At 34.3% G+C, this 16953-nt stretch overlaps 1 protein-coding gene and 1 long non-coding RNA gene across 2 annotated transcripts; one reads left to right on the top strand and one right to left on the bottom strand.

The window, feature by feature from the left end:
• Positions 1–3245: 3245 nt before the first annotated feature.
• LOC136065228 (uncharacterized) lies at positions 3246–3945 on the top strand. Its single transcript, XR_010626858.1, has 3 exons — positions 3246–3353; positions 3513–3704; positions 3838–3945. It is a non-coding gene; the product is annotated as an uncharacterized LOC136065228 (long non-coding RNA).
• Positions 3946–4872: 927 nt separating this feature from the next.
• Positions 4873–16210, bottom strand: LOC112018335 (NADPH-dependent pterin aldehyde reductase). The gene is made up of 5 exons (XM_024050853.2): positions 15783–16210; positions 15318–15387; positions 11769–11962; positions 7517–7689; positions 4873–5350 (listed from the first exon to the last, which is right to left on the bottom strand). The coding sequence occupies exons 1-5, from the start codon at positions 16017–16019 to the stop codon at positions 5281–5283; spliced, it is 744 nt and encodes a 247-aa protein (XP_023906621.1). The 5' UTR covers positions 16020–16210; the 3' UTR covers positions 4873–5280.
• Positions 16211–16953: the final 743 nt, after the last annotated feature.

Genomic DNA, 16953 nt, shown 5'->3' with positions numbered 1-16953 from the left:
CAAACAAAAAGGTAAACAGTAATGTTTCTATTACTTTTAACTTTTAAGTCAAGTGTGAGCAAGTTGTAAACCACTAGCCTAGAAGATATACTAATTTTTTAACCATTTACCAGCTTATGGAAACAACTACATGCAGAACCAAATCATATAGCTCAGGTAAAAGACTTAACAGTAAGTAGTAGTTACTATCAAGCCAAAATGGCCAAATACCACAATTTTTGGAAATTTTTAGCAAAAAACTACTGTTTCGAAAATAAATGGTAATCTACCACTTTTTCTAGTACTCGAGTTTGGTGAACTCGAGTACTCTATTTTATAGTTCCACCATGGCTGCTGAGCTGAAAATTGGCGATTAAAAAAAATAAAGTGGTACTCGAGCTTGGTAAACTCGAGTACCATGCAACACAATACTCAAGTATACCAGGCTCGAGTACCTTTTATAAAAAAAAAATACATTATTTTTTTCTACAGTACTCAATTTTACCAAACTCGAGTGCTATGTAATTTTTTTTTTTTTTTTTTTTCTGTATAAACTATTTCTACATTTTGCTTGAGGATAATTGAAAAATAAACATAAAGATAAAAATAAGTAGCTTTTCTATGTTTTTATTTATTTAAATAGAAGCATTGTAAGATATAGAGATTTTAATTTCGAAATATAAATTAAATTTCTACATTGATTAAAATTGTTCATTGGTTTCTCATAAAAATTGTTCACTATTTTCTGTATAAACTATTTCTACATTTTGCTTGAGGATAATTGAAAAATAAACATAAAGATAAAAATAAGTAGCTTTTCTATGTTTTTATTTATTTAAATAGAAGCATTGTAAGATATAGAGATTTTAATTTCGAAATATAAATTAAATTTCTACATTGATTAAAATTGTTCATTGTTTTCTCATAAAAATTGTTCACTATTTTCTGTATAAACTAAAATGTAGAAATAGTTTATACAGAAAATAGTGAACAATTTTTATGAGAAAACAATGAACAATTTTAATCAATGTAGAAATTTAATTTATATTTCGAAATAGTTTATACAGAAAATAGTGAACAATTTTTATGAGAAAACAATGAACAATTTTAATCAATGTAGAAATTTAATTTATATTTCGAAATTAAAATCTCTATATCTTACAATGCTTTTATTTAAATAAATAAAAACATAGAAAAGCTACTTATTTTTTTCTTTATGTTTATTTTTCAATTATCCTCAAGCAAAAAAAAAAACAAAAAATTACACAGTACTCGAGTTTGGTAAAATCGAGTATTGTAGAAAAAAAAAATTTGTATTTTTTTTATAAATGGTACTCGATCCTGCTATACTCGAGTATTGTGTTGCATGGTACTCGAGTTTACCAAGCTCGAGTATCACTTCATTTTTTTTAATCGCCAATTTCCAGCTCAACAGCCACAGTGGAACTACAAAATAGGGTACTCGAGTTCACCAAACTCGAGTACTAGAAAAAGTGGTAGATTGCCATTTATTTTCGAGACAATAATTTTTTGCTAAAAATCTCAAAAAATTGTGGTATTTGGCCATTTTGGCCCCTATGGATCAATAAAGGACTATATGGATCTAAGATTCCTTTTTCTTTTTCCCAAAGAATGGGACGTTTTTTCAGCTACAGTGGCAATCCTACATATTGGTTGTCGGGAGAAAATATATTATACATCGGATATATGTTTACTCTCTCTTACATGGAGGTAGACACGTATAGAGTTCACTTTCATGTGAGAGGGAAAAAAACATGCATCAGATGCATAGTATACCACCTCGGTTCTCAGCCTAAATAGTAGACTGGTTTTCTATTTCTTTGCATATCTTGCATCACCAAAAATTGTTCCTCCATTATTCTTACTCGATCGGATCCCCTATCATTCCTACTTTACGCTTATAATCAACGCAATAATGACCTTTTGATTAATGTAATATCTTTAATTTATTATTATTATTTATTTATTATTATTATTATTATTATTATTTGTAAATAGAATAATGGAGAATAACAAACATTGTCATGGTATATACAAAATATCCTCTGAAATTATTTTTCTTTATAATTCAATTTTTGTTTTCTTAGATGAGCATGCTTTCATGTGAATAATTATTTAGACATGCAATATAAGGACATAGGATCCCTTCAAAAGTTCTTCATAGTTCATGAGGTCTCATCTAAGTATTTAACTATTTTTGTTTCTTTTTATTCCAAGTGTGAATTCAAGGTTTTTTTTTTTAGTTTATTTACCTTTTTACCCTATATATAGTGTTGCGTATACACAAATAAGTAAAATCTCAAATTAAATACTAATAAGAAAAATTAGTGATTAATATAATATAGCTATGCCTAACTTATAACCTTAAATTTTTAGGTTAAGTGATGTTTCTATATATTATATTAACTACTCAATTGAAGTCTTTCAAAGTGCTCTCTCCCTAACATATAATTTTTCTAAATTTCAATTTTCAAGGTATAAAAATACCTTGATCTACTTTCAATAAATAAGCAAATAAGTCATCTAAACGCACACTAGCTAGTTTAGTTTTTTTTTTTTAGATGTGCATGCATGCTTTCATGTGAGTAATTCAGGATATCAGTCTCTGAAAGCTCCAAGCCCTAACAGGATGTCAGGCCTCTTTTTCAATGGGAGATGGTTGCTATTGAGAGGTAATACAAAGTCCAAAGCATTCAAAAAATAATAATAATAAGGCGAAAAGCACATTTTCGTCCCTACATTTTCACGCGATTTCCATTTTGGTCCCTAAATTTTTTTTTTACCGCTTTTAGTCCCTATACTGGAAAACGCGTCTCGTTTTTGTCCCTGCCGTTACATTAGAAACGGAAATTGCACAGGTGGCAAACGGAAGATGACGTGGCCATTAAAATAATAATAAAAAATATTATTTGACATTAAAAAATGCCACGTCAGCACCTAAATTAAAAAAAATTAATTTATTAATTTTAACTAAAGAAAAAAAAAATTAAAAACTAAAAAAAAATTAAAAACAGAAAATGAGAAAACAACAAACCAAATTTACATACTTTTCTTTTCGTTAATTTTTTGGAAGAACATGTTAATGTTCTTTGTGATCTTTCCCAGAACATGATTTTACATGTTCTTTGGAAGAACTTGTTTTATTTTCTTTTCTTTGTCTTTCTTGTATTTTCTTTAGAACCAAACACACTAAAATTCAAAACACAAACTCAGATTTAAGAACACAAACCCAGAAATTATAAAAAAAAAAAAAAACCCCTTCATTCTGGCTTTATTATCACTTTCTCACTCTCACACTCACCTGACCTTATTCTTCGCTCCCTCCTTCGATGGCGTCTTCACTTACAACCCTTGTAATAAATCAAAAACCTTTACTCTTTATTTATTTTCTTCATTTCTTTTTCCCACACTTTCTCGGCAACCAAGCAGGGCGTACATTCATACATAATTGTTTCCGTTTCAATTTCAATTTTCTTCCCATTTCTCTCTCTTTCTAACTTGCGATTTTGCAGTCAAATGTGGGGTCTCTCTCGGCTCCAACAGGAGTGTCGAACAAGGGGGTTCTGTTTCCCACGTGTAACTCTCTCAAGCTTCGGAGATCCTCATTCTCCACCTCGTTGCGTATAAGCCACCTCCCTTCTTCGTCGAACCCTTCTTCTCGGAGAAGACCCCGGTTTCTTAGCCCAGTTCGAGCCAGTGCTGAGGTTAGGGTTTTCACTTACTCTCTGTTTGGTTACTGCGAAAATATCTATGTTTCTAACATTTTAGTATTTTTCCGAAATGTAGAGCTCAATGTGAGTGTGTGTTTATTTTATTTTATATTTTGCTAAATTTCAGGAAGCTACTGTACAATCAAAAGTTACTCAGAAAGTGTATTTGGATATAAGCGTTGGGAATCCAGTAGGGAAGCTTGCCGAAAGGATTGTGATTGGATTGTATGGTGATGATGTGTTCTTAAATCTGGGTTAGGTTTTTAGTTTCAATTTCAGATTATCGATTTGTTGATGTGATTATTGTTTGATTTGAGTTTTGAATTTTAGTGTGTTTGGTTGTAAAGAAAATACAAGAAAGACAAAGAAAAGAAAATAAAACAAGTTCTTCCAAAGAACATGTAAAATCATGTTCTGGGAAAGATCACAAAGAACATGAACATGTTCTTCCAAAAAATTAACGAAAAGAAAAGTATGTAAATTTGGTTTGTTGTTTTCTCATTTTCTGTTTTTAATTTTTTTTTTAGTTTTTAATTTTTTTTCTTTAGTTAAAATTAATAAATTAATTTTTTTTAATTTAGGTGCTGACGTAGCATTTTTTAATGTCAAATAATATTTTTTATTATTATTTTAATGACCACGTCATCTTCCGTTTGCCACCTGTGCAATTTCCGTTTCTAATGTAACGGCAGGGACAAAAACGAGACGCGTTTTTCAGGATAGGGACTAAAAGCGGTAAAAAAAAAATTTAGGGACCAAAATGAAAATCGCGTGAAAATGTAGGGACGAAAATGTGCTTTTCGCCTAATAATAATTAGAGGTAGGTCCTTGCTGAAAGAACTATACACACGCATGAACGCGCACACACACACACAAAAGTATAATTTCACATAAAGGATAATATCAAATCCTAGCCTCTGGACTAAGGCCAATACTAATAGAGAATTCCAATAATCCATTATGGTACAATAGATTGTTCATAGTTTCATAATGCCTTGATACGCAAAGCAAAAGCCTATGTATCTATGAATACCACTAAATAAAAAGGATAAATAGTGTAATTTAGTCCAAAGAAGAGAAATTTCGGAGTGCAAAGAATAACATTCTAAATAATTTATTGACTAATAATTGCTAAAACCATACAGCAGCTTATGATGACAAATTAAATTGAAACAAAACAATATCTGATGCCAGAATAATTGTGATGCCCATGAAATTTCATACATTCTTAATTAATTCATGACTGTTGGTAGTCACCAACAGTCATGAACAGGATGGAATATCTTCCTGACAGCTCTGAGAAATCAGATTTCTAGACCTACCCCTGACAGTCAAACTTCCCAATGCTTGTTAATAATCAGATTCTATTGCATAAAACAAATTGCAAATATATCAATGAGAACAATATTTCCATTCGCCTGTCAAGCACACTGTAAACAGACTAGAGTGTCTTACAATCTTATTTCAAAATTGATGTGTAGAGAAAACATTTCTGGATTGATTGCTCCAAAGCTCCTAATCAGACAGTAATTGCATAATCTGAGGCAAATGTGTTAAGTGGATACTTTAATCAAACAGTAAGAGATGCACCATTGTCTGCAGCTGTAAGATTGAGTATCATTGTAGCCGCCTTCAAAGCCCTGGTTGTAAATGAGAAACATAAATTTTTGAGTCCAACAATATAAATTTTACTATCCTAACACAGACTCATTCAGGATCTAGATTGTAATAAATTTACTTGAAACTATGGGGGAGACATTGATGCAATTAGAACTTCATGGTTTAATTAGCAACCAACATCAAACTAACCCTAATAAATTTATGCTTAAACTCAATAAAAATTTGTTTTCTGTCAAAAAAAGAACAAACAAACCAGGTACTGTCATTCATAAATCTGATGGACCCAACAAGGCACAATCATCCCAACAAATAGGCTAGTCGGTATTGGGCCCAATAGCCTGAAATTTCTAAATGTTCGGGTGGCAGTTTTGTTTAGTAAAATCCACTCATTAAACCTGTCCTGGCCTAATATGGTGAGACATGACTATTTCCTATTGTCCAACGGATTTCTTTATTCCTTATCTTATCACCCGCCAATGACTCTCTCTCTCTCTCTCTCTCTCTCATCTTTTCCATTCACCAGCAATTCATCTCTCAACAGTTGTGGTGCCACTAAAGATGCCCCATCTTCACCAATTCATCCCTTACACCTTGTTTGGATAGAGGAGGAGGAGAGGAGAGTAGAGGTAAGGGGATGGGGAGGGTTTAATAAACCATGTTTGGCTATTTGCTAAGGGGGGAGGGCAAGGGGTTTGGAGGGGTATCTTACCCCTACTAACTCTTTGTTAATTCCCCAAATTGGAGGAATTTGGAGGGAGAAGAGAGGGGAGGGGTTTCACTTATATTTAAAAAATATTAAATTGTCAATTTCACCTTTATGACTTCAATTTATATCTATTTCTTAAAAAAATAATAATAATAAATAAAAATAAAAACAAGAGATGGTCATGGTTATCAATTAATATGAACACTCCTCTCCCCTCTTCTCTCCTTAATTTTTAAAACATCCAAACAAAGAGGAGGCATATCTATTCCCTTTCCCATTAATTTTAAAACGTCCAAATTAGGGTAAGGGGTAATTATTCCCATCCCCTCTCCTCTCATTCCCCACCCTTACCCCCTACTCTCCTCTCTCTCCGAACTTCCAAACACACCATTAAGCTTACCAAACTGCATTAGAGAAATTTAACTTCGAAATATGTCCAAAACCTAGTGGTGGTTGATACAATTTGTAACATGGGATTCAAATTTTTCATTGATGTTATTAAAAGGCATTGAACTACTAATCTAGGCATGACTGTTGTTGGTTTGGGGATTTTTTTAATAAAGTTTGTGGCTGTAAATTGAGATGTTAAGTGTGGTTCTTCAGCCATCAATGGAATTTGGTGGTGATCAATGAGCAAACCCCGGTGGAACCAGTCGGTTCCGTAAAGTTGAAAAGGAAGTGCTGTCAGAGACCTTATCCTTTTCAATTGGCATTATACGCTACCAATCTAGGTTGGCTCAACCCAAACAAACCCAGCACATGAACACCCTAAGGAATTGATAGAGTATTGTTCAAAGTTCAAGGAATGTAGTGGTAATGATATTCCTTCACCATCTGGTTCACAGTTCTACAAGAAGGTTAAGGGAATTCAAGGTTTTCCACACCTAGCTCATCCTCAAATATTTGGCAGCTAGTTTTTCAAATTGTATGAGCTTTCAAGCTGTATCCTGCAAAGGCAGTTCTAGGGTAGATCACTTGCTTACATGGTTCTTCAACACAAGATGTTTGCCTTGTCTGTTTGATAGAATAGGGATTTCCTCTAAATTCTGGGAAACACATGCATGAATCAATTTCAAAGTTTTTGAACAGTAGGATTTCTTGTAGGATCAACGTAAAGGATTACATTTTCTTGATTTGTTCTCAATGAAGATTTCTCAATAATGAAAAGAAAAGGAATCTGATTCTATGTTTTTCAGCCTATTGGGCGGGGCATGGGAGGCAAATAGAACCAGCCAAAGCAAAGGTATATATTGCTATAATTGATTAATAAGAATGTAAGCACCACAAAATTGTTCAGATCAGAACATGTTAAGACATCTTCTGGAGAATTCATCAATCCACAACATAAATACCATAGAGAAAAGCAAAAATTCTGATATTGGAACATAAATACCATAAAGAAAGCAAAACATTCCAATAACAAACAACATAAATACCATAAAGAAAGCATTAAATTCTGAAATTAGATTAAAACTCTTACCATGCTTCAGGTTCCTGGTACAGACCAGCTGAATCGCCAAAGCATGACTCGAGCATGTCAGTTTTTATTACACCTGGATTAAGTGCAATAACTGCCATTCCATCAGGCAATTCCTTTGCTACAGATCTGGTCAGACCCTCAATGGCCCATTTTGATGCACAATAAGGTGCAACCTGTCAAAATATGATCAGGTTTTAGCAAGAAGACACTTGATGTTGATAAAGGAGTCCAAAATGCCAATACCACCATGAGAGAGTTACACAGGCCAAGATAAGGCTATTGCAAAACTCTCAGATAGAATAGAATTGCATAAAGTAATATCATTATTATAATTTACGAATCTACATATAACAAAAAATGTAAGTATTTCTGATCTTGTACTCATCCTTAAAATCCAGCTTTTCAAGATATTTTACTTGGAACTTTTTGATAAGTGATAAATAACTTATATTAGAAAAAGGATTAGTTAGAACCTTTTTGATAAGTAATGAATAGCTTTTATTTGAATAAAAACCTCAAGTATACAATATGTATACAAAGATTTACCTAAAAGACATAAAAATTTTAATTGAGCAACCAAATCATCTCTCTTTTTTTTTTTTTTTTTTTTTTATATAAGTAGTTGATCTATGAAATTCTTCTATGTTAGATCTATGAAATTCTTCTATAATAGATCTATGAAATCTAACATAAAAGAAATTAAGTTAGCCAAAAGCAAGCAAAGAGGTGTAACTTTCCAAATCAACCCATTTCCATGCCTTCAAAACAAACTTTTCCAAATAAAAACACATCAACAACCTTCAACTGCATCACCCAATGAACTCCAAACAAAGAGAGAACAAATGACCACATCTCCCTGGTGGTAGCCAGAAGCACAATGATGTCATAAATCCCACCCAAACCTCCCTATAAAAATTCCCAATGTAATAGTTCCAATTTATTAGCCACATGGGAAAGTATACTGAACAGGGAGTAAACCTCCATCCCTTGACACATATAACTTTTCCATCCTACCAACTGTCTTCGCAAGATTGAATTTCAAACTTCCACTTCCTTGTATGATGAGCCTAACAGCATGCCCAAATAATTCTTAAGTAAAGAGCAAACCTTACAATGCATAATTGCAACTGGCTCATCGACTCCTTCCACCATCCCTACAAGAACTATTTCACTTTCACTAAGATTAACCCTTAACCCCATACCTAATTTAAAATATAAAAGAACTAACTTGATAGCTACAAGATGAAGCTGGTTCCTTGCAGCTGGTCAGTTTTCGGGTTTCTCAGTTGGGAATGAAGCTGGTTCCTTGTTGTCGGTGTCTCATTTATTGTTTGCGGATGATACTCTTGTATTCTGTGACACAGACAGCACTCATCTTACAGCTCTACGTGGGATTCTCTCTAGATTCGAGGTGATGTCAGGGCTAAAAATCAATTTAGGTAAGCCTGAATTGGTTTCAGTTGGGGATGTGTCTAATCTTCATGAGTTAGTGGAGATTTTGGGCTGTAGGGAGTCTGCTCTTCCGTTGAAATATTTAGGTCTCCTGTTGGGTGCTTCTTATAAAGATAAGACTATTTGGAATCCTGTCTTGGAGAAGATGGAGCATAGGTTAGCTAGTTGGAAGAGGTTGTATTTATCCAAGGGGAGTAAAGTTACCCTTATTAAGAGTACACTCTCTAGCTTACCTACGTATTTCCTTTCTCTTCTCCCTATTCCTGTTAAGGTGGCTAAGAGGATGGAGAAATTACAAAGAGATTTTCTTTGGGCTAGTATTGGGGATGATCGTAAAATTCATTTAGTTAATTGGTCTAAGGTTTGTAGGCCAGTGAAGAATGGAGGGTTAGGCATCCGGTGCGTAAGAAGGTTTAATTCTGCCTTGTTAGCCAAATGGTTGTGGCGTTATGGTTGGGAGAATGATGCCCTTTGGAGAAGGGTCATTGGGGCGAAGTATGGGAATGAGTGGGGTGGTTGGCGCACAAAATCTGTGTCGGGGGCTTATGGTGTGTGTTTGTGGAAGTGCATTAGAAGTGGCTAGTTGATTTTTTCCAAGTGCCTTCGGTATGATGTGGGTGATGGTACTCGTGTGAAGTTTTGGGATGACGTGTGGTGTACGAATCGTCCTCTTAAGGAGGAGTTCCCAGACTTATATAGTATTAGTAGGACAAGGGAGGCGTCGGTCTCTGAGGTTATGTGCTACGCAGATGGGAGAGTTTCTTGGGACATTCAGTTTCGTCGCTTAGTGAACGATCAAGAGTCACTTTCTTTGGATTCGTTTTTGGTCTTGATCTATTCCACAAAGGTCCGGGGTGTTGGTGCTGACAAACTTTGTTGGAAGCCTGCCTGCAGTCGAGGTTTCAAGGTGAGTGGGTATTATCATTTTCTATCCCCATCTACGGTCTTTCCCTTCCCTTGGAAAATGGTGTGACGATTGAAGGTTCCTCCTCAGGTTGCTTTTTTCTCTTGGACTGCGGCTTTAGGCAAGATTTTAACTATTGATAATCTACGGAAGAGACTCTTTGTTGTTCTTGAGTGGTGCTTTATGTGCAAAGGGTGTGGGGAATCTGTAGATCATCTCCTCCTTCACTGTCCTTTTGCTTTTGAAATGTGGAGTATGATCTTCTGCTTGTTTGGTATTTGTTGGGTGATGCCGCAAAGGGTTGCGGATTTGTTGGATTGCTGGTCTTGCAACTTCAGGCGACATCGTAATTTAGTTATTTGGAGGATTGTGCCGCACTGTTTGATGTGGTGTATCTGGCGGGAACGGAATTCGAGAAGCTTTGAGGATCGTGAGCTGTCCATTCTTGAGTTTAAGTCTTTTTTATTCTCTACTCTTCTCGAATGGTGTTTGGTTTTACCTTTTTTTTCTTGTTTTTCCCTTTCTGGGTTGCTTGATCATTGTACTTTTTTTTCTTGATGTTCTTGCCTCTTTCGTACATTTCCTATGTATGGGGCTGTGTTTTTTTCAATAAACTTTTTAGTTACTTATCAAAAAAAAGAAAAGCTACAAGATGATCAGTATTAGCATCATAGAAAAATATGTTGTTTAAAAAAGAAGATGAGAAATACTCAAAATCCACAACTCCCCTGAGCTTTGAAACCAAATAAGAAGCTTCGTCCCATAACCCTCTTCGGCATTTTGTTGAGAGTTTCATTGAAGAGGATAACGATGCAATTGAATCTCCTTGCCTCTATCCTCTAGAATTTCTATTAAAGCTGGATGGGCAACCATTAACCATAATTGAGAACTTGATAGTGGATATGCAAAAAATAAACCTAGTTCTTCCATTTTTCACCAAAGCCAATCTTCCGGCAAACAATCCAACGTACAAGATCACAAACCATTTCAGTATCAAGCTTGCAGCAGATAACTCCAGGAATTTGACTCCTGATTCTAGACTCTAGACATTCAATCAACACAGGAAGAATCTAAAATTTGACTGCTTTCAACAAAGAGATTCTACGATTCAGAAATAATCTTCCTGAACATTCTTTTAAACCTATTAGGTAAAACCTTTGCCAGAAACTTATACACACTTCTAACCAAATGAATTGGTTTAGAATATCTTATGTTCCAAGCCACAGAAATATTTAGAACAAGGGTAATGAAAGACGCATTCAAACTTCTCAAACTTACATGTCTCCTAAAATTATTGAAAGAAGCTCATAACATCTGCCTCCACCACATTCCAACAATGCTAAAGACTACAAAGGCATAGCCAACTGGCCCAAGAGCTTTGGCACCATTGAAATAATGATCTTTCTCTCTTTAAAACATCCTCACATTTTATTGAGAATATTTACTAAAACTCATGCTAGTGCTTTCAGAAGAAATGCCTATGTCTAGTAGCAGATTTAAAAATTACATTATTATCGTAATATTTAATAAAAAGTGTTAGAACTATGGTTAAATGATTAAATTCATCATTTCCTATTAGCTTAAGCTTTTTGAACAATTAGTAATTTAACATAGTATAAGAACAAGAGACCATGAGTTCAATCCCTAGCTTTACCCTACATCCCATAAAAATGTTAAAAATCACACATGCTAGGCCCCACTTATTAAGGGAGAGTTTAGGCCCACACTTAAAGGAGAGTGTTAGAACTATGGTTAAATAATTAAATTCACTATTTCCTATTAGCTTAAGATTTTGGGACAATTAATAATTTAACAAAAAGAAAAGGTTTACATCCGTCTAATGAAAGAAGTAATAATATTTACAACAGAAGTATTAAGAGAATCATGTCATTATACCAGTGCTGCGCCAGATCTTCCCCACCCGGAAGACATATTGACAATAATTCCTTGATTCCTCGTAAGCATCAAAGGGATGAAGTGACGCAACATATTTGCTACTCCTTTTACATTTGTATCAATAACAGTATCAAAATCTTCTTCAGGAACCTCCCATATCTTGTTGTTTTTATTGATGGTACCTGCATTGTTTACTGGAACTACCTTTATATTAGCCCTGCATATACGACAATTCAGAATAAATGACAGGCAACAACCAATACCAAGAGCATAGTAAAACCTCACATCAAAACATGATGACTGCAATGAACCAAAATGCTGCACTAGCCATCAATAAAATTCATTATTTATCAAAAAAATGCTGCACTAGCCAACAAATCTCCACCTAGCATTATATTCGTTCAAAATGTAATAAAACCCTCTTTTCTTTTATTGGAATCATAAAACCCTACATTGTGCAAAGCACAAATCTCACTAAAGAAGAAAAATGAGTTAAGAATGGGAAGAAAAACTTGAAATTCTTTGCCTCTACAAAATTAGCAAATTTAACTAGTAAGATTCAAATGATAACGCATTTATAAAAAATCATAATAACAATATTCAAATGATTCATGTACCAATGAGGATTTTTTTTTTTTTTTTTTTTTTTAAAAAAAAAACACTTTTGCATTGAGCAGGGCTAACTAAAGAGCATAACATAATATCTTGACCATGGACATAAAATGCTCCAAATTCAATGTATGCATGTGCGTGATACATATATTGAAAGTTGACATGAAAGGTGATGCTGCAATGACGGTCATCTCCAAAACCACATTTTACAAAGTTGAAGCCTGAAGTTCCATCACTTGCAAGTATTAAATCAATTAAAATACCTTGGTATCTCCAAAGACAAACAATACAGCACATGAATTATGAAAACAATGGGATGGGTAAAATATAAAATAAAATTGTGAAAGGCAGTTGAAATCACACACCACACTCATAGAATGGGGTTGTTCCAACACTTGAAGTCATTTAGATGATGGGTCTAAAGTGCAATTTTGGTAGGATTTGTAATGTGGGGAGAGCTCTCTACAGGTGTGTCTCCCAGAGTTATTCAGAATTAATTGTGATAAGGAGGCTTCTGAGGCAGATCTTATTAAGTTTTCCAATGGAATTCTTCAATGGGAATTAACTTTCACATGCTGTACAGGATTGGGAAGTCAAACTCTATAGATATTATTTATGGTGTATCTTTGCATGGGGGTGGGGATGATAAGATGTGTTGGAAACCATCTAAGAAGAGGGGCTTTGAGGTTAAAGACTATTGCCGGGTCTTGATTCGCACCAGTGATCAACTGTTTCCTTGGAAAAGCAAATGGAAGTCAAAGATCCGTTCTAGAGTTGCTTTCTTTGTTTGGACTGCAGCCTTGGGAAAAATCTTGACAATTGGCGACTTGCATAAAAGGAATATTTGGATATTGGATTATTGTTATACATGCAAATGTAATGGGAAAATAGTGGATCATTTGCTGCTTCATTATCCTATTGCTATGGTGTTCAGATCGTTTGGAGTTCTTTGGGCAATGCCAAGGATGGTTATTGACTTACAAGCCTGTTGGCAAGGTAGGTTTGGTCAACATCGAAATGGTGTCATTTGGATAGCTACTCCCCATTGTTTGATGTGGTGCCCCTTTGGAGGGAGAGAAATGACCAATGCTTTGAGGATTCTGAGTGGTCTTTATCAAATCTAAAACTATTTAGCCTATTTTTCTTAAAAACCTTGTTAGATTGGATGTCTGTTGTGGGGAGTATTTTTACATGTTCGGTTTATGATTTGATATATCATTGTAATTTTCGTGCTTGATTGTATTGTCCCCAGTTGTATACATCCTGTATACCTGTATACTTGTGTGACTCTAATTTTCTTCGGGACTCAATAAAATTCATTATTTATCCAAAANTTAAAAAAAAAACACTTTTGCATTGAGCAGGGCTAACTAAAGAGCATAACATAATATCTTGACCATGGACATAAAATGCTCCAAATTCAATCAATATTCAAATGATTCATGTACCAATGAGGATTTTTTTTTTTTTTTTTTTTTTTAAAAAAAAAACACTTTTGCATTGAGCAGGGCTAACTAAAGAGCATAACATAATATCTTGACCATGGACATAAAATGCTCCAAATTCAATGTATGCATGTGCGTGATACATATATTGAAAGTTGACATGAAAGGTGATGCTGCAATGACGGTCATCTCCAAAACCACATTTTACAAAGTTGAAGCCTGAAGTTCCATCACTTGCAAGTATTAAATCAATTAAAATACCTTGGTATCTCCAAAGACAAACAATACAGCACATGAATTATGAAAACAATGGGATGGGTAAAATATAAAATAAAATTGTGAAAGGCAGTTGAAATCACACACCACACTCATAGAATGGGGTTGTTCCAACACTTGAAGTCATTTAGATGATGGGTCTAAAGTGCAATTTTGGTAGGATTTGTAATGTGGGGAGAGCTCTCTACAGGTGTGTCTCCCAGAGTTATTCAGAATTAATTGTGATAAGGAGGCTTCTGAGGCAGATCTTATTAAGTTTTCCAATGGAATTCTTCAATGGGAATTAACTTTCACATGCTGTACAGGATTGGGAAGTCAAACTCTATAGATATTATTTATGGTGTATCTTTGCATGGGGGTGGGGATGATAAGATGTGTTGGAAACCATCTAAGAAGAGGGGCTTTGAGGTTAAAGACTATTGCCGGGTCTTGATTCGCACCAGTGATCAACTGTTTCCTTGGAAAAGCAAATGGAAGTCAAAGATCCGTTCTAGAGTTGCTTTCTTTGTTTGGACTGCAGCCTTGGGAAAAATCTTGACAATTGGCGACTTGCATAAAAGGAATATTTGGATATTGGATTATTGTTATACATGCAAATGTAATGGGAAAATAGTGGATCATTTGCTGCTTCATTATCCTATTGCTATGGTGTTCAGATCGTTTGGAGTTCTTTGGGCAATGCCAAGGATGGTTATTGACTTACAAGCCTGTTGGCAAGGTAGGTTTGGTCAACATCGAAATGGTGTCATTTGGATAGCTACTCCCCATTGTTTGATGTGGTGCCCCTTTGGAGGGAGAGAAATGACCAATGCTTTGAGGATTCTGAGTGGTCTTTATCAAATCTAAAACTATTTAGCCTATTTTTCTTAAAAACCTTGTTAGATTGGATGTCTGTTGTGGGGAGTATTTTTACATGTTCGGTTTATGATTTGATATATCATTGTAATTTTCGTGCTTGATTGTATTGTCCCCAGTTGTATACATCCTGTATACCTGTATACTTGTGTGACTCTAATTTTCTTCGGGACTCAATAAAATTCATTATTTATCCAAAAAATAATACAAGAATAAATCTTTTTGCTAGTGACAAGTCAGAATGGCAAAAATATGTGTAACTATTTTCTGAGAAACTTTAACTGGAAAATCTACTGATGGGGTGAAGTTTAAGCACAGTCAAGAAAGAATTTAACCAGCAATAGGAGAAGTAAAAATATACCTATGATGTCTGGAACACCCTTTTTCTCCATCACAATGCGCGCCAGCTCTTCAATGCTACTATTAGATCTCTACAAAGTATAAACACAAAATTTTGTTAATTTAGAATGTCATTTTGGCTATTAAGCTAGTATTACATAACACTGGGAATGTCCATCCCATGAAATTGTTTCAAGATCATCGCGCAAGGTGTAAAATCAATTGAGAGTCCTGTTTGGCCATGCCAAGCAAGAATCATCATCATAAGAGGCAGTTATAGATATTCACCAAATACCACAATTTCCAAAATGCCAAAATTAAATGTAATTTAATTACCTTATTACCTACAAATAAAATGTAAACTAGTTACCAATACATAGATACATAGTTACATACATAATTTTCTGAAAATCCTATCCATTCAATGTCAAAATCTAAAGCACTCATTTAACAACATGACAAAATAGAGAGAGAGAGAGGGACTGACCACGTCAGCATTGAGGAGCAAGTGCTTGTCGGAGGGGTCAGGGAGGTCTGATTGGAGAGAATTAAGCCTATCCTGGGTGCGGGCGCAGCCGATTACGGTGTGGCCTCGCTTGGCGAGCTCTAAGGCCAGGGCTCTCCCCAGCCCTCTGCCCACTCCGGTTATCAGTACGGTTCGAGAGCTCGCTCCGTTCACCGCGTTCATTCCCTTATACGACGTCGTACTGCTCCTCCTATTCATACACACACAGCCTCTCTCTCTCTGTTTCTCTATCTCTCTCTATGTAAGATAAAATGTACACAACGCAGAGTATTTTTGGAAACTGCAAAGTTTTGAGTGGAGGCCAATATATATATACGTGTCCTGGAAATCGTGGTGTGGATTTATTAGGAATCAGGACAATTCCGGAACAACTCGGATCCACACTCGCCCCGTGAGATAAAATTTTGATCCACATTTGTTTTAGGGCTAAAATGCAAATTGTGAATGTAATTAACTAATGAAAAAAAAAATTTAATATAAAATATTTTTATTAATAAAATAGATTTTTTTAATGTAAAAAAATTTAATGAAAATTTTTTAACGAAATTGGATGGAATAAATGAATTTAATAAATTTGAAACTTCTATGACTCAATTAAACAAAAGTAAAGTTAGAGAACTAAAATAATTTTCAGTCAAATATAAATGATGTAATTTGGATTTTAGTCTTTATTTTATTTTGTGTTTTCAAAAATAGGAGAAAGACACAAATTATGTCAAAATTATTTTTTAAAAACTGGTTTCGAATACATATTTAAAACCTCATTGATTCCTATCTTTTTGTGTGTCTTTGGTTCTAAAAATTTATATATAATATTTAGAAAGAAAAAAATGTTTTATAATTTTGGAAAACAAAAATTAGATGACCAAACAAGGTCTATTATATTTGCAAAACAATTTCCACCAAACCAGTATGAATTGAATTCTTTTTCCTAATGTATTAGGCACTAATTTTAAGGGCAAAGTCATTTAAAGGGAGGAACTATACTAAACACATGTAAAAAAATATTAAAATTTTATAAATATATTTAAAGTGTGGTGATAAGGTGGTAGTGCCTTATTTAAAACATAAAGAGTTAGGCGTGCTGATTAGTTCTTGGAATTTAAAAGGAGAAGTTAACCTCGTTCGATAA

Source organism: Quercus suber, unplaced genomic scaffold, assembly GCF_002906115.3.
Source record: "Quercus suber isolate HL8 unplaced genomic scaffold, Cork oak 2.0 scaffold_891, whole genome shotgun sequence".
Lineage (NCBI taxonomy): Eukaryota > Viridiplantae > Streptophyta > Magnoliopsida > Fagales > Fagaceae > Quercus > Quercus suber.
Note: the sequence above shows the minus strand (reverse complement) of the source record. Positions and strands in the feature narration are given on the sequence as shown.

Coding starts and splice junctions, on each gene's coding strand:
- LOC112018335 (XM_024050853.2), bottom strand. CDS start 16,019: ATGAATAGGAGGAGCAGTACGACGTCGTATAAGGGAATGAACGCGGTG. Junction 11,963..15,317: donor GGGTGTTCCAGACATCATAG/GTATATTTTTAC, acceptor AGGTAGTTCCAG/TAAACAATGCAGGTACCATC. Junction 5,351..7,516: donor TACCAGGAACCTGAAGCATG/GTAAGAGTTTTA, acceptor ATTTACAACCAG/GGCTTTGAAGGCGGCTACAA.